The 22104-nt window shown below is 41.3% G+C and overlaps 1 protein-coding gene across 4 annotated transcripts in view; it reads left to right on the top strand.

Annotated features, from left to right (window-relative positions):
* Positions 1-2200: 2200 nt before the first annotated feature.
* Positions 2201-22104, top strand: part of AP2A2 (adaptor related protein complex 2 subunit alpha 2) — a 53420-nt gene continuing 33516 nt past the window's right edge. For all 4 annotated transcript variants that reach the window (XM_068398303.1, XM_068398306.1, XM_068398302.1 and 1 more), the window contains exons 1-2: positions 2201-2378; positions 16084-16152. In XM_068398303.1, coding sequence (XP_068254404.1) covers positions 2312-2378; positions 16084-16152 — 136 coding nt within the window. In that variant the 5' untranslated portion in view covers positions 2201-2311. The remainder of the gene's footprint in view (positions 2379-16083; positions 16153-22104) is intronic.

Genomic DNA, 22104 nt, shown 5'->3' with positions numbered 1-22104 from the left:
GTAAGGGCAGACACATACCTACACATTCACCATAATTGCATAAGCCTTTGTTGGCATAAAAAGAGGACAGGGAGCAAGGATGAATACAGTAAAGCCTCAAAAGTCAGTCAAATGAGGCTGACATAAAATAACCAGGGTATGTGCACTGCATACTGAGCCACTTCAAATGAAACATTTAGCAGTATAATTACAAAACTAGAGAGCTCCACATGGGTTAACTACTTGAATATTTACCCCAGTTCTCAAGCAGAATTTGCAGCCCATGCTTAGCTTGCTACTGGCACACTATTCTGCTAGCAATATTTTAGCCACCACTTAAAATGTAGTTTAAGTGTACCTGCATGACTTGCAGTTGCAGTACTGACTGGAATACAGCCAGAGAGGACTGATATACTTAGCCTTTAGGTGTCACTGTGCTCTTAATAGTAGAAATAGTAGAATTTAGTCACCATTTTGGCTAGCTCAAGAAAGATACTTTTTGCTGAAACAGAAACTCCTACATAGTGACATCTCAAGTTTTCAGCCTCAAAGGTGAATGGAAATACTGTTAAGCATCTAAAGGTGTTTGCAAAGCTGTGAAAAAGGAGAGTTTTCTTCATATAAGCCTACAGATGCAGAGAATCCGAGTTGAATATAAGACTAGTAGTGCATGACTGCCTGTAGTTGCACTTGGTCTACAAAATGGATCCAGGGAGAAACCTCTATCTGTGTGACTACCACACACTGTCATCTTGTCCTTCTAATAGATACTTACACAACCAAAAAAACACTCATGTAACAATGTATCCTGAAAACATGAAGAACAGACACTTGAGAGGTGACCTAACTCAGGTGTATAGCCACTATCAGAGAGAAAGTATCAAGTATTATGTAGTTCTTTATCTATGAGAGAAAAATGTATCATTAACTTAAAGACACTGTAGCTTGATAAATTTAAATGAGATGCAAGCTCTACATGAGGAGGATTAACCACGGGAACAAACTACCCAGGGAAACACTGAATTTGATGGTGTCAGATTAAGACTGAGTGCCTTTCTGGAAGATAGGCTGTATGCAGCTAAAAGCTAGATACTGGGCTCAATTCAGAGGAAAAAAAAAAAAAAAGAAGAACAGGTGAAATGAAATGGCTTGAAGTATACAGGAAAACAGATGAAATGACTGATTGATCTCCAGTAGCTCTAAGCCCTGTGATTCTACAGGTCATTATAATCCACTAACTATACTAATCACTTGCATTACAACTGAAACTCTCAGCATACTTTTGGTTAGGCAGACTAGACCAGTTTTGACACCATTTGAATCTATTTTCAGCTGATGAGATTAAATGCTCTGCGCAGTCCTACCTCCTTGGCATGTTTAAGGCAGTTTAACCTTGAAATGTTTTCAATCTCAGTAATAGATGTGGCGTGGGACTATGTTGCTCTGCGTGTTCACAGCCTTCATGAGAAACAAGTGGCCCTGGGTTTGAACGCCTGCAAAGTGTGAATTGCCACACGTAATGAAGAGCAACTGCGTCACTTATGCAACTGAGGGCAGGCTCACAAGGGATATGTGACAAAGGATGGCTCTGCATATAGTAGCTCTTTGGCTTGCAAATGTTCAGAGTCACTACGCAGGGTACATGAAACAGATCCTGTTCACTGTTTTGGGACCCCTTTTGAGCTGGAGGACGAAGATATGGCCTCCACCATTCCACCCTGTAGAAAGCATGATCTTATGTACCATACCATGGAGAGTCTGTACCCCGCTCTCCACATTTTAGAAATAAGATCAACAGACTGCTCAAAGCTTACGGGTGAAGTGACATTTTCTTGTCACCCGCAGATGCAGCGGTGGAAGCCGCCCTGCAGACCCCTCACAGGGAAAGGCCTCCTGCCCGTCACCTCTCACGTCGGCCTGGGCCCTAATGGCGGTGACCGGTAATCACGTCCTAGCAGCGGCACCGCCGATTTCTGGGGCCCACCCTCCAAGCAGCCACCCCTCCCGGACCGCAGGATCGCCCGGGCTCCTGCGGCGATACCCGGGGCGCGGCGCAAGGAGGCGGAGGAGAGGCCAGGGACCCCGCCCGCCGCGGCCACGGAGGGGAGGCCCGCAGCGCCCCCGCCGCCAGGCGGCAGGTGGCGCCAGAGCCTCGCGCGCCTGCCACCCGCGGGGGCGCGGGAGCCCTCCCGGCGCCTGCGCACTGCAGAGGCGGCGGCGGTGGCAGCAGCGGCCTGAAGAGCCCCGCGGGGAGAGCGGGTGGTGGCGGTGGTAGTAGTAGTAGTTCTGGCGGTTTGGCGTGTCGTTGGGCGGCCGTGATCGCGCGTCCACGATGCCTGCGGTGTCGAAGGGCGATGGGATGCGGGGCCTGGCGGTCTTCATCTCCGATATCCGGAACTGTGAGTGGCGGCTGAGGCGCGGTGGGGCTGAGGCCTGGGCCGGCCGTTGTCATAGGCCGTTGCCCCATGGGGCCGGGGCTTCTTCCCCTCAGTCCCCTCCCCAATGCTCTCTTCTTCATCTACCCACCGCAGCGGGCTGCTCGGAGCGCTCCTGCCTCACGAAATGGCGACGCGCCCTGGGGGGCGGCGGGGGAGGCGGCGCGGCGCGGGGGGGACAGCCTAAGGCTTTTGGTTGTGGGTTTGGGTTGGGTTGTGCATTTTGGGTGGGTTTGTTGGGTTATTTCCCTCCCTCCCCACCGCCCCGCCGTTGCGGAGGGGCGCGGGCTGTTGTGGTCGTGGCCCCGGCGGAAGGCGGTGCCGAGAGGTTGATGCCCGCCGTCGTCCTTGTTTATAAGGCGCTGAAGCGAAGCCGGCTTGTATTCGGGGTGCGGGTGGGTTTGTGGTGGGCCAGAGAGAGGCGTTTCTGGTCTCCTTCCAAATCTGTGAATGGCTTTCAATTCAAAACGTCACTGAAGGAAAGCAGGCCTCTTGTCACGGTGCCTGCGAGCAGGGCCTTCTGTGGGTGTGTCTAAGCTTGGTTTAAAGTGGCTTTAAAATTCTGCTTTGTCAGAAATCAGCTCTTAAGATCTGTGTAATTCAAAATAGGGTGGAGGGGGTGCGAGTAAGTGTCCCCGTGAGGGAAGAGGGGGGAGCATGCCTGTGAGTGTGCAGGGCAGAGAGGAAAAGTACAAATCTGCTGCTGCTTGGTGTTGGGGGGGAAAGGTGTGTGTCTGGGGGCACACTTCAGTGCTCAGCTTTCCTTTTTGACTGAGAATTGCATGTGATAGCAGTTTAATATTAATCTCAGTTAGAAATCTAAGTGTATGATGTGGCAGGAATTGCCTGGGGAAGGCCTAAGGTCAGTGTGGTTGGTGTGATGAAACAGCTCTATTTTGTCCATCTGCGTGTCTCTCTAGATTACTTGAGGCTACTTTAAAAGCAATGGCAGTAAGGTTTCCTCTCTAACAGATGAAAGTGAATTTGGAGAATTTTTAAATGCAAATTATGATGATCTAACCAGGCTTGTATTGGGATAACCACACCAGCTTGGAAAAGTCTTCATGTTGATGATTTCTTATACAATTTTCAGAACTGAGTTGCAGGTCCTTAGGTTTCTTCAGACTTCACTTTTGTATGTGTAGAAGGTGGCATATAAAATGTGTTGTGTTCAAGGTTACATGAATGCTCTTGTGCTTTGTCTGGTTGGCCCAACTAGTCACTGAAAATTTTCCAGTGCTCTAGTATTCTATGCAAGCTGTATGTGTAACATCGTTTCACCTGGTGTCACAGCATTTAAGACTTGCTGTTGTATCTATCCACTATTTTTTTAATGATTGTTTTAATTTATTTAGCTAGAAGTAGTATGATGGTATTCTTCCATGTCTTTTATGTCTTGCAGTTGGTTAACATGCTTGTCCTCTCTTGTTTTCAGTGGAATTCAGTAGAAGAGAATTTCTACAAGAGAAACATTTAAGCTCTCAGGTTCCTAACCTATTTTTAGAGATGTGGAATAACAAGACAAAGTAGTAGGATAGAACAAATTAACTATTGATATCCCCACAAGCTTGCCAGTGTGTAGGCAGTGTGGGAACTCTGATGGAACAACCACCTCGCTGTCCAGATTGGACAACAAACCTCATAATCTCAGTGTCTGCAAGAGTGACAGAGATATAACTCGCTCCTGAAACAAATAAAACGTTAACGCTTTCACTGTTTAAACAAATACTGATATTTCTCAAATGTTTTGTCCCTGTCCAGACAACTATTTGGGAGCTGTAATGACTTTTGTACCTTTCTCATGTGCATAATGAAGAAAGTAACTACATCTTCCAAACAGCTGCGAAAGAGCTGATAGTTCCCACTAGTAGGTGATATATGCAGCTTCCAAATAGCTGTCTAATGGCATTTGAATCTTTTTCCTTTAAGGGAGCTCTGAGCGTTGCCATCTAACCGTGGGCTGGTGTGCGCTGACTAAGATTCCCAAAAATACTTGAGAGCACTCTCTAGAGATTCTGTGCTTTGCAGGCACTGGTATTGGCTTAAGTTCCATCTTTCCCTCTTCAGATTGAGGAACTAGATTTTTGTCAAGAGCAAAAAGTAACAGCTGTTTAGGTGAACAGAGTCTTTTGACTTGTAAATCTAAGAAAATGTTCCTGTTCTGAGATGGGAGGGAAGCTAGACATCAAGTGCAGCCCTTAACCTCTGTTTCTAGCCTTAAAGTTGGACTAAATATCTGACAGTTGTACTGATGGGCAAAATGCCTGCTGGTATTCTGAATTTCAGTCTTAATTTTAGCTTTGTTGGATTCATTTATCTCTTTGTGATACTACCATAAGGGCCTGATGATTTTAGTTTTCCTACAGCCCTTCCAGATTATGAGTAATGTTGAAACATAGTGTGTGGGTTTTTTTCTGAAAGATTTTGCACATGTAAGGAATCTGCATTATAGATGTTGCTGAAAAATGAAAATGTAGTTATGTGCTAACTGTGCTCAGGTGGATGCACAGCATGTGATTTCAAGGTAAGAAAATAACCTGAACTTCAGGGGGATACTTACGTAACTTTAGACTGTCTACCTTTGGAAATGCTTAATCGTACATCAGGTCTTATTTTTTGGGCATTTGTACCTACAATGTCTGCAGCACTAAATAATGTATCATTCTCTTACGAGTTCATTATATTACTGATTTGGGGGTGATGATCATCTTGCCTGTTTTTACCAGTCTGTTACAGACTTCAAAAAAGTCTTACGTGGTAGCAATTTTCAGTGCTTACAACTCTAGTTCATTGTGAGTGAATGAACAGCTTACACTGCTGATCTGTCTTTAATAGTTGAAAGGTTGGTTGTCACTTCTGTGTCAGTTAGGCATATTTTTGGCACTTGGGTTATTTCTTAAACTTCTTGAGCTATGTGTTAAATGCTTCATGCCACGTATGACTTTGACTTTGAGAATTACTTTGTACGTGACTTTAAAAAGTCTGCTTAAAATACGCTTATTTCTCAAAAGTCTGTAAAGCTTTTAATAAAAAAACAAAAGTCAGCATACTCCTTGTAGCAGCAATTGTAGAATATTTTAAGGGGCAAAAGTGCTTCTTAATTCTGACTTTGCTCTAGTCTCTGTAAAACTGTGATATGGAGTGACTTTTTCAAAGCGAAATGTTCTTTATTCATACAAATATCAAGTGAATTTTCAAAATCCAATAATATAAGAATATTAATTATTCTGCAGTTCCTGATAACTCTCCAGAATTTTGTTTCAGGGCAGCTTCTTGTAGGCTCTGTATTTTGCATATAGAGGTCCTAGTGCAGATTGCAGGAAAAAAAACCCTGTTTTTAAGAAAATAACCCTTTTAGATGCCTGACAACTTGCCAATAGATGTATAGGCTTTTCTAGAAACTTGCTGAGTTTGATTCTTTTATAGCATATATGAAATAGTACAGCAAATAGCTTTTTAGCTTATCGTTTGTAGACACCAGAAAAGAGACAGGAAAACTATGGATTGAAAGCTGAACTGAAGTACTTGGTTAAGATAGCCCAGTTAATTAGCACTTAGTTAATGGGGCCCGCTGAGAAAATAGCAAGGCGTAGCTATGCTGTAAAATAGATTGTGGCAGTACTGGAGCTGGAAAGCTCTGAATCCTGTGGTTTGGTGAAGTGCCATCCAGACTTAGGAGTTCAGGTCAGGAAGAGTCCTTGTTACTGCTTTACTTGGATGATTGATGGTTGGACTTCATGATCTTAAAGGTTCTTTCCAACCAAAATGATTCTATGATCTAAAACCCAACAAGATCTGCATGTGTTATAAGCATATGGACTCCTGCAAGAAATACTTATTCTTACATAGTACATTGAATCTTTTTTTGTGTATGTACTGCAAAGCTGCTGAAGTGATTTGGCTTATGCAAGATGGTGCTTTATGAACTCTCCAGCTGTCTTAGCTGACAGATACATCATCAGGAGTCTGTTTTCATTTTTTTGATGTAGCTTTGTGCTTATCTGGTGATGAAATATTTTAAGTCATTTGTCACTCAACCTATTCTGTTGCAACAACAGTATTATCTGCTATTCATCCTGAAAACTAGGAAAGCTTGCTTTTCTCCTTTCTTTTGGAGGTGGTAATGTAGAAATAGTTTGTATTACAATATTAAGGGTACTACTGGCAACCCCCTCCTCCACTGTAAAATCAGGAAGTCATCTACTCTTGGGTTGATGAAATGGGCCTACACAGAGGCAAAAGCTCCTTTTGCCACAGGCTTGGCTGACAAGACAGTTCTTAATTTCCCTCACGACTTTAGATAACTGTCTTACCTTTTCAGTGTCACCTTAAAAGTTGGACAGAGGGAGGAAGGATTCCTTTAGTTTGTTCTCCAAAGGTTTCTGTATATGTTCTGTTCCAAGATACTGTTCCTTTTTCCTGTGGCTGTATTTTTTCCTTAAATAAAACCTAACAGTTATATTACACAAAGTTCTACGTCTTCTCATAGAACTTAATGCATAAATTCTTTTTTTTGTACTGGACAGGGAGACCATCCATAGACTGAAGCCTTTTGAAGTCTGACTTCAGTAGCTTTGTTTCACTGAATTGGTACTGGTGCATCAGGATATGGATAAGCAAGTGGGGCTTAAAAAAGGCTGGTTCATGAAATTCATCATATGATGATCACCCTTTTGACTGGATAGTAGATAATGGAGTGCATTACCAGTCTGTGGGAGGGGCATGCACATTAATTAAATGACCATGTGGGTATGTATAGAGTTATTTGTTCCCCATGAGAACAGCCATACAGCTAAACAAAATTCACATAGGGTGAGTTGGGCGCATACAGCTTGTGTTAGTGCTACATGTCAGTAACATGGCTTTCAGTGTGTAGGCTAAAGCTACTGCGTTGCTCCTCTGAGGTTTAGGTTCTTATTTGCACTGGGTATAGTTTTAAAGTGGGACTTGAGTTACTTCTGTAGAGAGTCAATGACTTTATTTGTATTCTCAGATTACTTATCTCCCTGAAGAAATTTGAAGGCAAGGCATCTTCATTTGTTATCCTATTTCTCTTGTAAGGCTACGGCCGCTCATATAATATGGACAGTTTCTGGCCGGAAAAAGCCCTAAGAGCGTGCTGCTTAGAGCTATAATAAGCGCTAAGTCTTGCATCACTTGCTACTATTTGCAGGAGAGTGATTTAAGGAAAACACAATTAGCATGAGATTAATCTGAGGAGGATGTGTAAAACAAAGCTAGTGTTCTGGCCATGGCTTCTCTGTCTTAGCTTTCTTCTGGTCATTTTATGGAACTCTGAGGGGCTGGGGTTTTGAGGGAGGGTGTTTGGGTTTTTTTATGCTTGTTGAATTTGTGCATGTTTGGCTGAGAAAAGAGGAGAGTAGGCAAAGGTGATAATTAATAGATGAGAGGTAGTAAAGTGCTAGAATCTTTCATGTGACATCCAACCTCTCCATTAGAGACATTGGAAAATAGAATATCTGCTGAAATTGAAATCCTTTGGGTAAAGGCTGCCCATCAGGGCTGGTAGGAGGAAATTAAGGACTATTGCAGAGACTGTTACGTATCTGCATCAATTAATGAGCTCGTATAGGATTTTTTTTTAAGGCCCCTGAAAGAGTTTAGAAGTGGTAGTTAAACTAGGAGACTTCGGATAAGCCTGAAACTTTTCTTCTATTATTTTAACGTGAACTAAGGTAGAAGAGAGTCCACAGTGACTTGTACTAAAGTGCAAATACTGCCTGACCTTGTTGAAGGGAGTGTAACTACAGTGTGAAAATACTGTTCAAGGAAATGACTACTCAAATGCTGCTCAGTCAAGGAAGGAGGAAGAGCTGCTTTATATAGTAGCCTAACCTTGCACTTCTAGTTTTGCATATCTTCTTAGCTTAAAGCTTCCCTTTTGATAGGAGTCGATGTTGTTTAATCAACTAAAATGCCAAATAGATGTTCTATATGTCATAAAGTCACTCAGATATGAGCCTTTCAGTAAGCTTTCAGTTCATTTGGGGAAAGATCTGGTCTTAAGCTAGACCCTATTACCTTGTTACTCCTCAAACTCTTTCACAGTTGGAGCTGTAGTGTTGTTCTTAACTTGTGATGCCTAGTTAGAAAAAAAACATAGCTGGTAGGCAGCTAAAATTATTAAACTTGTATTAAATTGCTGCAATTAGAGTATCTGAATTGTGATAGGATTTGGAAGCTGCTGTGTGCTCTTTTACATTTATTTCCCTTCCCTTATGAGGACAAGGAGTTAATGGATTACTGGGTTACAGTAAAGCCTGTGACTCCCTGCTGTTTCATGAGAAGTGTTATAGGAGCAAATATCTAGCAGCATACTGGATGGAGGGAGAAGTCAGTTCTGTGGATAGTAGTTCACTTACTGTGCAGAATTTTAGAAAATGTACAGGACAGAGTTCTTAAATATGATCAGGAGGTCACTGATCTCTTTGTCTGTAGTAATGGATATCTAATCACAACAGGATGTCCCAAGGCACAACAATCTCCAACTGCCTTTGTGCCATTCATGATCTTCAACGTGACAGACGGGCATTTCTTTCCTCTGATCAAACATATCTTGTGAAAGGACAGCATGCATTCATGTTTTTGTTCATAACAGGATGTTAATCCATCATTAAGCAAAAAGCTTCTTGTTCTGCAGCCTTGTACTGGTCAATTTCTGAATAAAACTGGAGCCATACTAACATCTTGTAGTCTCTTTGGATTAGTTGCACGGTGAGTTTGTAAACAGTAGCACCAGCATACTCTGTCAGACATTCCCAGGTGGACCTGGAACTTGCACCTCTATTGTAGTACTCTAGATAGTTTAGCCAAATGAAGGTATTTACGCAGACATCTTGCATAACGTGAGGGCAGGCATACAGCAAACAGACCACTCTAATGTACTGCTATGTAACCTGCCTCCCTTTTGGTCCTCTTCCTGCTGTGCTAAATAACCAGCTGAGAGATTAGGGAGAGGTGGAGGATGGATTTGGTGTTTTACTTCATGAAGCTTCATGATCTGCATAGCAAATGGCTATCTATACTCTAGAGCTGTAACATGAGTATCTGTCTTGCTGGCAGGTAAAAGTAGTGGTTTAATTTACTGATATGAGATGTAAGTGCTATAAAAGTTCTTTCACAAAGGCAAGAATGGATGCACTGTTTACTTCTATGTGAATATTTTCCTATAAGTATTTGCACCATTTTTACTGTAGGGATGCTAGTGTTTGTTTTGGGCCCCTCCTTTCAACCAGTTTCTTTCTCTGTCCCCTGACAGCAGGGTTAAAGAATGCAGTGTAGTCTTAGCATCATGCTTGTAAGCTGTTTTAGCAATAGGAAAGGCAAATGGGTAATTTGATTGCTTTATGCCAACTAAAGTGCTTTTGAATGGTGAATGTGGTGAACTTGGTCTCTACCTGGTCATGTATTCTGCTGGCATTATCACTTGTAGTAAAGCTGATATGACCTACCCTTTGGATATTAAATAAACCAATTTTGCTTTCAGCTGTTTGGCTTGCTAACTGACCTGAAGCAGTACAAGGTAGTAGCAGGAATGTGTGTGGCAGGAGGAGAGCAGTGCTAGGGAACAGTCTGGAGTTATTGTCTTTTAAGAAGTATAGCCTTGAATGAAACTGATTATGGAACTATATCAGCATATTTTGCTAAAGGGAAGCTAGTAGCAGTTTGACTGTGGTGTGTCTCCCATGTAACTCACCAATCAGCTTAGATGCTTCTAATGTAGAGGCTAATGAAAACAAAACAGAAGAATTCTTGTGTTTGGAAAACGACTCACAGCTCTCAAGGAAAACATCTAACAGCATCTTTAAAATTGAGACTTTATCTTTTGTGTAAGTACTGTGTTCTTCCCAAGTAGATGTTCCTAGCCACTGTGCAGTTCAGAGGAGAAGCTGCTGCTCTTAGCCTTGGCAGTATTTGTATTATTGCTCTCCTAAACAGAAAACTAGAGTTGTCCTGTCTTCAAGGCCTGTTCGATAACAGAACAGAGAGGCATGTTCTATTAGACAAATGGTAGTGCCACAGATAGTAACTGACACTACTACTTGCCTTCAAGAAGCATGACAGAATGCTGGCAAGCTTTTTCTTACGCTAATAGAACCTCCTACCCGACATGCTTTATAGTTCTTAACACTAATAATGCCACGTCTGTAATGATAGGATTGTCAGATGGCCACAGGGCAAGTAAGGCTAAAAGTTAACATGATGTAACGGTTCTGACCTGTGCATAAATTCAAAATAAATGAATTATTGGGTGGGCTCAATTACACTGGCTGCTGACCATAAGTAGATTGGAGCCAGATGAGTACTGGGAACATCTAAACTTTTGTGAAGCAATTTTTTTTTGCTTTAAATGTTGTCAATACACTTGTCTCTCAAGAGCTTGGCTGCGGAAATCTGCTCTGCTCAGTGTTTGTGTAGACACTTGTATAGAACAAGTGCTTCCCTCTTCCTTTGGGAAATAAGTATGTAGTCTTGGTCAGGAATATACCAGACTCTAAATGGTTTGTATGAAAGCTAAGAACTTGTAGCAGTTCTAGTTAATCAGCACAGATGCACTTTGTGCCTCAAACTTTGCTTGGGCAGTCTACAATTAGTATAGCAACAAGTTAGGCAGTGACCTGCTCCATCAGGATTAAGTGAGCCACAGGCAGCCCACTAACTACAACCTTGAAGCACTTGCTTAGTCCTGCAACTCTGCTGCCAAGTTAGTATTAAGATATGTCAAATGTTTTCTTCAAATGAATGGACTCCACAAATCCCTTTCCTGTAACTTCTGTTTTCTCATTCTTCTGTAGATTGTAATGCAGAACTCCAAACTGAGATACGGTTGTGTTATTCATGCAGTACTGAAGCTCTGACTGTAGCCTGGATTACTAGGAGATTTAAGAATAGTAATTGGTTCTCTGAAGAGCTGGATGACTTTTGGTGTTCACTAGTCTATCTTTGTTAAACAAGATGGTAATTAAAGATACTAGTGCACTGCAGACTAAATTTACCTTGCCTAATGAAGGCAGTAGGCAGCACAGTGGAGTCTGAAGCTGGGCAAACTGCCAAATATGAAGTAATCACTCATAAGTGCCTTGGACAGTGTTGTGGCTGGGTATCTGCTCAGGTACCCATCTTGGAGAAGACTTAACAGTAGTCATATACTAGTGCTGTAAGGCTATAAACAATACATGTCTTCTGCAAAACAGCCAGCCAAAACTTACTGACTTGCAGTCACCTCTTTTAATAACTTGTTATGGATATTTAATCATAGTCTTGCTAAACTGAAGGAAACAGGAAAAAGTCTGAATAAATGAAAGTGAGACAGATGTGGCCTGAACTGATATGGAACATAATGTTGTTGTGCTCTGGCTTAAATACTGTGCTACCCATCAGTTTGTATACATGACATGACCTTTATTAAGCCTCTCCAAGTTGAATAGCTTGGCTACAGCACATTTTGTTGGAATACAACTCTGATAATTTCTTGAAACTGGGAGCTGTGTAACAGCCTGGAAGTGAGGCAGAGCGATTGCCTTTGCAAGCTTTGAAATGTAAGCCTCTAGTTCTGCAGCACAGCACTCGTTCAGCTGTCATCAGTAGTGGTCTTATCTTCATTTTTAACCATCCTTAAGGTTACTTAAGTGTTTCTAGTGATGGTAAAAATCAAATATGCATGTAGAAATTCTTCAGTGAGTGTTACCGTGGCTGAGTAATGTGGTGAAAACTTCTCAGTTAATCAAACACATTTTCTTTAACAGTCCCTGTCCGCCCTCGCTTAGTGGGACAGAAGATCTAGCTAAAAACTGGTCCTTGGTTTTTGATACTTTATTTTCTTTTTCCCTGTACATGGAACAAACTGAAGCTGTCTGTCACTGTGAGGTTTTGTTTTGCCTTGTCATCCTCTAATGTAAACAGTAAATTGTTTGAATAAGGTTACTATGCAATATAACTGCTGGAGTTCAGGAAATTTGGTTTTTGATACTTCAGCTTGGCTTTAACTCACGAGTTATCCTTAGCATTGTTATGTGACTGTCCTCTGTGACATTTAACACCCAAAGTGCTAATGCTGCTCCTTAAAACTGCAATTTCAGGGAGATATAGACTAATCAGTAATAAGGAGACAACTTAAGACTTAATCATTCAACTTGATTTCCAATGTATGGTGTTAAACTTTTATCACCAGCTAGTTGCTATGCTGCATATGTTTGGTCAAGATTTAGATGAGATTATATACTGCATTCAAAATAGAACAGCCTGAAGGAATTATTCAAAACAAGCTTTTGTTCATATGCTATACAAGTTTTTAACTTTGAGAGACTAAACCTTCAGATGTGAATTTGTTGTTTAATATGGGTGTTCCTGTCAACTTACTGCTACGTCTGTGTGCGTAGGAGGTGGGATTTTGATTTTTGTGTTGCTGAAGCTGCAATACATTTCTACCAAAGGTGCTGACTTCACAGATTCCTGAAGTATTTTAGTCAGGCTCCCCTTAACGCTCTTCTTGCTTAGGACACAAAGAACACAGTTTCTCGAAGTAACTGATAATCTGTGAGCGTAAGGGGTAGATAATGTTGCTTGAAAGGCTTGCTGAGAGGTTTTGGTGATTTAAAAAAAAGTGACAGCCTTGATTTCATCTTGGGTTAAGAAAACCTGTCTGAGATGTACTTACTCTTATTCCCCCTTCCTCCCCCCATTTTTAACATCAGTGACTATTGCCACACTTGTTGAGGTTAGAGAAACAATTGCTAATAATACAAAGTAAATATTGCAATGCACTTCCCTTACAAACAGAACCTAAAGATAAAGAGCAAGGACCTATCTTCTAAACTTAGGTAACTAAATATCCTGGTCAGGTTAGCAATATCCCAGACTGAGGTCAATGTTCTCTGCCCCGTTAACCTAAATGAAGTACAAGATCTCCAGACTCAGTGGTAACGTTTTAATGAGATGTGCTCTTCACTTGGTAAAAGGGAAAATAAGTTAATAGTTTTAGAAACTAAAACTTTCATCTGGAGCAGATGAATTACTGAAAATAAGGGAATTCTTTTCAAGTCTTTAAAAAGAATGCTAACATAGCTTAGCAAAATTGTAGTGTTGTTTATTTACATAAACACTTGAACCCTTTTGGCGTATGTTACTGTGGCCCTCTGTTTGTAGGGTGTGGACCCAGGAGCAAAAGTCTTGCTTCAGTCTAGTAGTGAATTCCTAATGCTGGCAAGTATCTTAGACATGAACATTTGAGTATCTCTGCCATGTGCACAGGACAAATAATCTAATCCAATTAAGGCAAATCTAAAATCTGTAGTAGAAAACACCTCAAACCTTAGACTGTATGAGCTGCTGCTTATTTATACAGTAAATAGTGTTACTGCTTTAAAACCAGCTTTAGGTTGTCAAGTTAAATTAGAAGAAAACTCATAGTGTGTTACATGATATATTAGTGAAAACTGGTTAAAATTTGTGATCCCAACAGATGCATCTTATAAACTGAGAGAGGTATGCTGTGATCACTAGCCTTGTCATTCTGGAAGTTAATTGGAGTTTCAAGGTCAAATTAAACCTTCTTTATCTGAAAACCAAGGGGCGTACAGATAGCAACTACAATTTATGTTTCAGAACAGTTTTTGTGAATTCTTGAGCTCTGAAAATGCTTAACTTCTTAAAAGCAATAAGTGGACGAGTAGATACAAGTAAGTAGTTTTTCAGGGTTGGGTATGAGGAAAGTTGGGGTTTTTTTGCCATGCGGAGTGCCTGCCAAGGCACCCTGTAGTTCAGTGTTTTGAGCAGTGCCTCTAATAAAACAGTGTTGTAGATTTGGAAAAAATCCATTTTAAGCAAATCTGTAGGTATTTTGTTAAAATGACAAGGCAAACTGAAATAGTTGCTTCTGTTTTGGGCCTAACTTGTTTCCATTTGTATGGTGTGCTAGTCTTGCTTTGTGTCTGTACTCTTGTGGCCATCATTATAGGCATATTAATATAAACCAGTTTTCTGCATCTTATGCAAGAGTTGGTTTTGGAAGTTCATAACTTTAGTTTCTTTTTTTGAGTCTAAATCAAGAAATTAAGCAATCTGGATTAATTTGTATTTGGTGTGGGATTCCCTTATACTGTAAATTCTTTGCTATTAACCTATCCTGAGGCACTTGTTTCCTTGAGTCACTTAATCACCTTTCATCTGGCCTGCTGTCAGATCATCTTTGGAGCGGTAAAGGCGTGATTAGCAGTCATTGGGTGACACGGGAGGTTTGGACATGCAAATATAGTAGGATGTTTAAATGCTGTGAGTTGTTGCCTTGCTTATTTGGAAGAAAGGGGTGAGATTGGAAGGGCTTTGGAATGCTGGTCCTGATCTGCTCTTCCAGCCTTGTTGCATACCCTCCTTGCACTGACATGGCTGTATTCGTGATTGAAGTGGTGTGGGGCAAAGTGGGGTGTGAAAGCAGGGCATCTGATACCTGCTGCTCATAAGGTTGGACCATTTTCAAACAGGGCCAGGAAACTTTTATTCATAACCGTGTAGCCAAATATATGTGATAAAGAGTAAAGGAAGCTGTCTTTTTCTGCTGCTAGTTGATGTTTTAGAAACTGCTTGAAAGTTTGAATAGGTACAGGTCTGAATTTCCGACACGACTAGATGGCCAGTTCTGCATTGCTGAAGTGGACTTCATTTGCTTCCCTCAAACTTCAAGCAACTGAATATAATGCCTGAGTTGGATATTTTACCCTACCACGCTCACTCATGTAGGAGATAATGGGCCCAGACCTCTACAGAATCTCAATCACCAAAAACTAAAATGCTGAAGAGTAATAAGCTGCTTTGGTTGGGCAATGCAAGTGTTGCTTGGATAAGCTTGTATTGTCAGAATTTAAACTGCAGCTTATTTCTCTAAATATCTACCTTGAATTGGCACTAGAAATCCTAATACCTATTATTGGAATCAAAAGTTCATATGAAATATAAACTGGGCTGAGAAGCCTAAGGTGGTAAAGTCACCTAATAAAATGTGAATTTAAAATATTTCTGTTTTTTCAAGTGACTTTCATGGGGCATATTGGAAATCTGAACTTATGTATGTATCCTATCTGTCTGAGGTATTTTGAGTCTTTGGGCTACTTGTAAGTTTACTGCTTTTCCTCTTCAGTGTCTGTTAAGAATGTTTTTAAAGCTGTTGAACTGAATGACCATTGAATAGAGAAACAGTAAACTGGCTTGTCCTTAAGGTGAGGAGTAACACAAACTGTTGGTTTATAAGATTGTGCTTAGGAGACTATTTCCTTCAGAGCATTGTCAACCTAGTAATCAAATTGGAAGTAAAATTCAGTTTTCTCTTGCAAGTTTAAGGAATAGAAAAACTGAAGTGTTTGTGAAAGTCAGTAATAAAGGCATCTCAGATTAATTGTATGCGACTGATACTGTCTAAAGTCTGCAAAGCTTCTTGAAACAAGGGGTCCTTTTAGCTTCTCAAATTCCGTTATAAAGCGATGCTTAAGTTACCTCTGTGATGTTTGCCTTCATCTGGTCCTAGTACTGGAAAGGAAGAGTAATAATTCCTCCTGATGTTTGTATGTTCACACAGCATAGTTGGGTAGGAAGAAGCTTAGGGTGGCAGAGGGCTGTCCAAAGCACTGTATCCTGATGTGTGTTCTTTTGATTCCAGGCAAAAGTAAAGAAGCAGAGATAAAGAGGATAAATAAAGAACTAGCAAACATTCGGTCAAAATTTAAAGGTAAGTGAGGTGATCATACTAAACTATGCATATTTCCTCATATGACATTCTTCTATGGGTTTTTGTTTTGTTTTCACTTGTTTAGACTTTTTTGTCAACTGCTGATGCAAGCAAAATGCTAGAGCAGGCTGTTAGAATAACTATTGGAAATGTTCTCTTAACGACAGAACTTCCTGACAGTCCTGTGATTCTTGACCATAACAGAAGAAAACTCCCTCCTGTATCAAAGAATTGAACTACTGTTCACAAACTTTTTCTAATACTTTGCCTCCTAACCACGTGACTGCTCTGCCTGTTTTCTTTCAGAAGGCCATGAGCTAGTTTGAAGAAACATGGGTGGATGTAATTATTTCCAGTAAAATAGAATCTGTTTAAACTTCTCCTTCCCCCCTCTTCATTCTCCCCTTCCTGGCCTCTTTAGGGAAGTAATGGGTTAGGCTGTCTTCTAGCAGAATTAACATAAAAATGTGTGATTGATGAAGCTATACATCTTGACCACTCCCATAAGCAACAGAAATACAAATTATTCATATGAGACAAAGGATATGCAGTGACTAATTCCAACCTTATGCGTTCCAAGAAGTAGCAATTCACTCTTAAACAACACATGGTAAAACTCATGCTGTAACGGTATTCAAGTTGTGTACGTGTCTTCAAATTTTAAAGATTCTGAGGGGTAGTTGGGATGCTTTTGAATGGAGTTCTACCCGTAGTGGCTGTGGCAAACATTCTGTTTAAATAGATATGGGGCTCTGTGTGTAGCTAGATAAGGCGTTGCAGTGTGGAGGTCATATATGTGGCTTCAGAATTTGCTGTATTCGGATTAAACCCATTTTTCTGAATTATCTATCTTGACTTAGACTAGTGTATCTATTTGGAATACTGAATGCATTAACAAAGCCTGAAGTAACTTTCCTGAACTCCATACCTGTTCCTACTTACTTTTTAAGTGGTATGTCTCTTAAAGGCATATGAAGACCTGCAAAAACTTGAGTGTCAACAACAGCTTGGAAGGGAAAAGTTGACCACAGTGCAAGACACTCAAGAAAAGTTAAGAAATTCTTCTAAATTAGAAGCCATCACATGCCTCTGTGCTAACACTTTTCTCTTAGAAATTTCAGCATACTTTATCCAGGTTGGTAACTTCCGTCATAGGGTAACTGAGGAAATTTAATGTCTATTTTTCTATTGCCATTAAATAGAAAATGGTAAATAGAAAAAGGAACTTCCATTTAGTCACCTCCCTATGCTGTCACATTGTTTTTCAATTCCTTTTCAATGCAAACCTTCCATCTAACACTCATGTTGGTCTGATTTTTGCCAGAAGTAGCAGGCTTTTTTTTTTTTTTTTTTTTAGGTGTTCTGTGGTATTGTCAATATAGATTTCATGGAACCTAGCACTGCCAAGTCCACCACTGAACCATGTCCCTAAGCACCACATCTACATGTCTTTTAAATACCTCCAGGGATGGTGACTCCACCACTTCCCTTTCTTGATCACAGAATCAACCAGGTTGGAAGAGACCTCTGGGATCATCGAGTCCAACCATTGCCCTGACACCACCCTGTCAACTAGACTGTGGCACTAAGTGCCATGTCCAGTCTTTTCTTAAACACCTCCAGAGATGGTGACTCCACCACCTCCCTGGGCAGCCCATTCCAATGCCTAATGACCCTTTCTGAGAAGAAATGCTTCCTAATGTCCAACCTGAACCTCCCCTGGCCAAGCTTGAGGCTGTGTCCTCTTGTCCTATCGCTAATTGCCCGGGAGAAGAGGCCAACTCCCACTTCACTACAACCTCCCTTCAGGTAGTTGTAGACTGCAGTAAGGTCACCCTCTGAGCCTCCTCTTCTCCAGGCTAAACAACCCCAGCTCCCTCAGCCGTTCCTCATAGTTCAGACCCTCCAGACCCTTCACCAGCTTGGTCGCCCTCCTCTAGACTAGCTCCAACACCTCAACATCTTTCTTGAAGTGCGGGGCCCAGAACTGAACACAGTACTCAAGGTGCAACCTCACCAGTGCCAAGTACAGAGGGACGATCACTTCCCTAGACCGGCTGGCTACACTATTCCTAATAGAGGCCAGGATGCCATTGGCCTTCTTGGCCACCTGGGCACACTGCTGGCTCATGTTTAGCCGGCTGTCGATCAGCACCCCCAGGTCTCTTTCCGCCGGGCCGCTTTCTAACCACTCTTCCCCCAGCCTGTAGCGCTGCAAGAGGTTGTTGTGGCTGAAGTGTAAGACCCAGCACTTGTTTGTGTTGAACCTCATGCTGTTGGTCTCGGCCCATCTATCTCACCTGTCCAGATCCCTCTGAAGGGCCTTCCTACCCTCCAGCAGATCGACACTCCCACCCAGCTTGGAGTCATCTGCAAATTTGCTGAGGGTGCACTCAATCCCTACATCTAGATCATCTCTAAAGATATTGAACAGCACTGGCCCCAGAACTGAGCCCTGGGGAACACCGCTAGTGACTGGCCGCCAGTTGGACTTTGCCCCATTCACCACCACTCTCTGGGCTCGGCCATCCAGCCAGTTTTTAACCCATTGAAGAGTCCACCCATCCAAGCCCCAGGCAGCCAGTTTGTCTAGGAGGATGCTGTGGGAGACAGTGTCGAATGCCTTACTGAAGTCTAGATAGACTACATCCACAGCCCTGCCCTCATCTACTAAGCAGGTCACTTGGTCATAGAAGGAGACCAGGTTGGTCAAGCAGGACGTGGCTTTCATGAATCCATGTTGGCTGGCCCTGAACTAAAACTTGTGTCCATTCTCCAGTCACAGTGACCAGCAGATACTGACTTCACGTACTAAGTATGCATGCACACTGAGCAACTAGCACATGGTTCAAGGGACTGCTAGAAACCTGCGTACAAGACTAACAGCCACTTTTCTTAGTTCCAGCTGTATGATCAAAGTGGATCATCTTATTGCCTAGCAAATTTAAGCATAAAATTGTAAGCAAGTTCTATACTAGACAAATTGAGTATATCTTTCAATAAAGAGACTGAATCTGATTAAAAACTAAGAAGTTTCTGTACACCTAAAGTAACATGAAACTTCAACTAACTTACCTTTCAACTGATTTCACTAAGTTGATTAATCTGGAAGATACAGCCACAAAGACTGCTTGTTTTCTATTGGTCTGTGTTTGTAAAACTACTTGCTGTCAGATAGGAGCATTACTGGTTATCAGCTGTTGCTGAAATTCATTTCAGCACCTAAATTCTTTACTTAATTGTTTAGACAGGACAGGTTTTTCTAGAAAGCAGCATGTCACTTTCCCTGTAGGTATATTAATGGTTACTCCACCTATGCCCTTCTGTCATCAAGAACAAATAGACATTAATGCCTAGCTGGAAACCTTGCTGAGGTCACACTAACACAGAAATCTAGTTCTTTCAGCAACTTAACTTCAGACTACACCACCTTTTTTATCTTGATTTGGTTGATGAGCAGTCTTTAGTTTGTTTGCAGAACCTAATAAATTTTTCACTAATGAAACTGGAAGCTTTCAGCAGACTAAGTCTCCAGTGTGCAGTGAAGGCCTGAAAACTTCAAAGGCATGGAAAAATGAAAGGTTTTGAAGCTCCTGTAGAACCTTGCTGCCTACTGTATGTTCCAGTGTGCTTGAAGCATGAAGGAGATTCTGTCAGACCTGCTCACATCACTGCTAGTTAAACATGCTGTTGTAAAGGAATGCAGTAAGGAATTGCAGAAAAGTTCATAATGGTTAAGGCTGTTTTAAGTACTGTCTTGCAGGGATATAGTCCAGTTCTTACTGTTTGGCTGTGGTGAAATCCTACTCAGTTATCCTCTTTAGATAGGAGCAGCTAGTATCTCACTTGCTGCTTACTAGCCCAATTCCTTATGTTTGCACCTGACGTGAAAAGCATTAATCTACAAGCTGAAATGGGGAAGCTAGATTCAAACCTCTATTCCGTATGAAAGCTAAGCATTCTAGAAAAAATGGTGGCTTACATGTTTTGAGTAACGTAAGTTAAACTCCATTTGGGTCCACCCATGCACCCTAACCTGCATACTTCTGTAAACTTGAGAGTGTGAAAGTGAATCTGTGAATTGTTTGGGTACCACAGCAATCAATGCAGCCTTTAAAATTAATGCTAATAATAATTATGCCTTCTGAGTGCACGTACTGGTAAAGTGCAATAAATCCTATGTGGGGATCACAGAATGAACACTGACAGACAATTCAGTATTTTGCCAACGTCAGTCATCCTGAGTCTTACCCAGTGAAGAGTATGAACGTGTGTTCAGGAGGTTGCTAATATCACCTCTAGTAAAATGCTGCCTAACACATGATAGAGCTAGTCTTCACTGTTCTTTTCTGTGAATGTCTTTATAAAAGCAGCAGTATAAGCTGCTGTATTACTAACTCCAAGAAAACTTGGCAGTAATGAAGCTCTAAGTGAACTGAATTCTGTCAGAATAGCATTCTCTGGTTAACATAGGTAGTTTGATAGTTGTGTAGTATCACTGAGTAATCATAGGTTAAAGAGCTGCTGGTGGCACAGTTCATAAAAACCTGTTCAGTTCTGTTCCTCAGTTTTGCAAGGTATTTTGTGGCTTAAGTACAAAAATAGTTAAAAGTATGTGCACAGTAAATTCTTCTGTGGTTAGTCGTGGTGCGGGGGAGAAATAATCATAGGAACCTTTGGCTGTGTAGAACCATGAATCAGGCAATGATCAGAGAATAGAGGTACTTTCAGCAAAGCAGTGCAATAAGTTTAGCCTGTATACCTTGTGTAACATCTATTAAGCACAGTTTAAATTGTTTTGAATAAATATCACTGTGTGCTCATTCAGTAGTTTGAGTGAAAGAGGACTAAACATTCCCATAAGCTGATCTTCATTATGGCTACTTTATTACTGAATTTGTATGGATTTTAGGTGAAAAAACTTAATTAACTGAAGACAATAACTTGATGTAGCCTGAACGAAAACTAGATGCAAATGTCACAATTTGGAAGAAGCTAAGTTTGGACAACTTGTTGTGTAACTGCTTGAGGGCTTGAGAGTGTGAGGAGGTGATAGCTGTGTATCTTTTTCCTGCAGAAGTTCTACATGGGCTTTATGTGGCATGGTTCTTCCTTGCACAAGGGCTGTATAAAGATAAACACACCTTCATAATGCATTTTATTCTTGGTTTAAGTGGAGATCATTCAGTTGAGCTCAGTTTGGTTTTATGTAGCTGGCTTTTAAAAATGTTTTTAAATAGTTTGGATTAAGACAAATAAGTGAGCGTGAACTTAAGATGGAGTTCCTTGCTAAGTATTTGTGGGAATGCTGGTGCCCTGGGTTAATTACCTGGCCGAAGATGCGGCTGTTGGGCTGGCTGCATTGCTGTAACCAGGGAAAGGTCTGACCTTAAGAAGCAAGACTGGCAGTAGTGCCTCTTGACACAGATATGTTCTTGCTTGAGACTAGCATAAGAGACCTGGTATACCACAAGTATCCTTTCCTTCCTCTGGAACTTTACAGCTTTCAGCATACTCTTGCAGTATCTAGACCTTCACCCCATGTAACTTGCAAGGTGTATTCTTATACTACTACAGACAGAGGCTAAGTATTTCTACTTTTATTCTATCATGCAAGTAGCTGGCAAGCCTGTTACCCGCCTTATGTTTGGGTAACCTGCTATTTAAAATACCCTTGTACTTAACAGGCTGGCATGAGGCTGCACATCTCTGGAAAAGCCATACTTTTCTTGAACTGATGGAACGTACGCCATGGCTTTGGGTTCTGATCTGGCTTCTGTGCTCCAAGCTCAGAAGGAATTTAGAATCTCTGTACTTAAGGTGACTTTGTCTCTTGTTTCAGCATGAGGAAGCTCCATTGCTGAGGTCAGTGTGTCCTTGACGGTTGCTTTAAATGCTTCTGCATTAACTGAGATAAGATGCATGTAGTAGAGAGAAACTATACCAGTGTAA

Source organism: Nyctibius grandis, chromosome 4, assembly GCF_013368605.1.
Source record: "Nyctibius grandis isolate bNycGra1 chromosome 4, bNycGra1.pri, whole genome shotgun sequence".
Lineage (NCBI taxonomy): Eukaryota > Metazoa > Chordata > Aves > Nyctibiiformes > Nyctibiidae > Nyctibius > Nyctibius grandis.
Note: the sequence above shows the minus strand (reverse complement) of the source record. Positions and strands in the feature narration are given on the sequence as shown.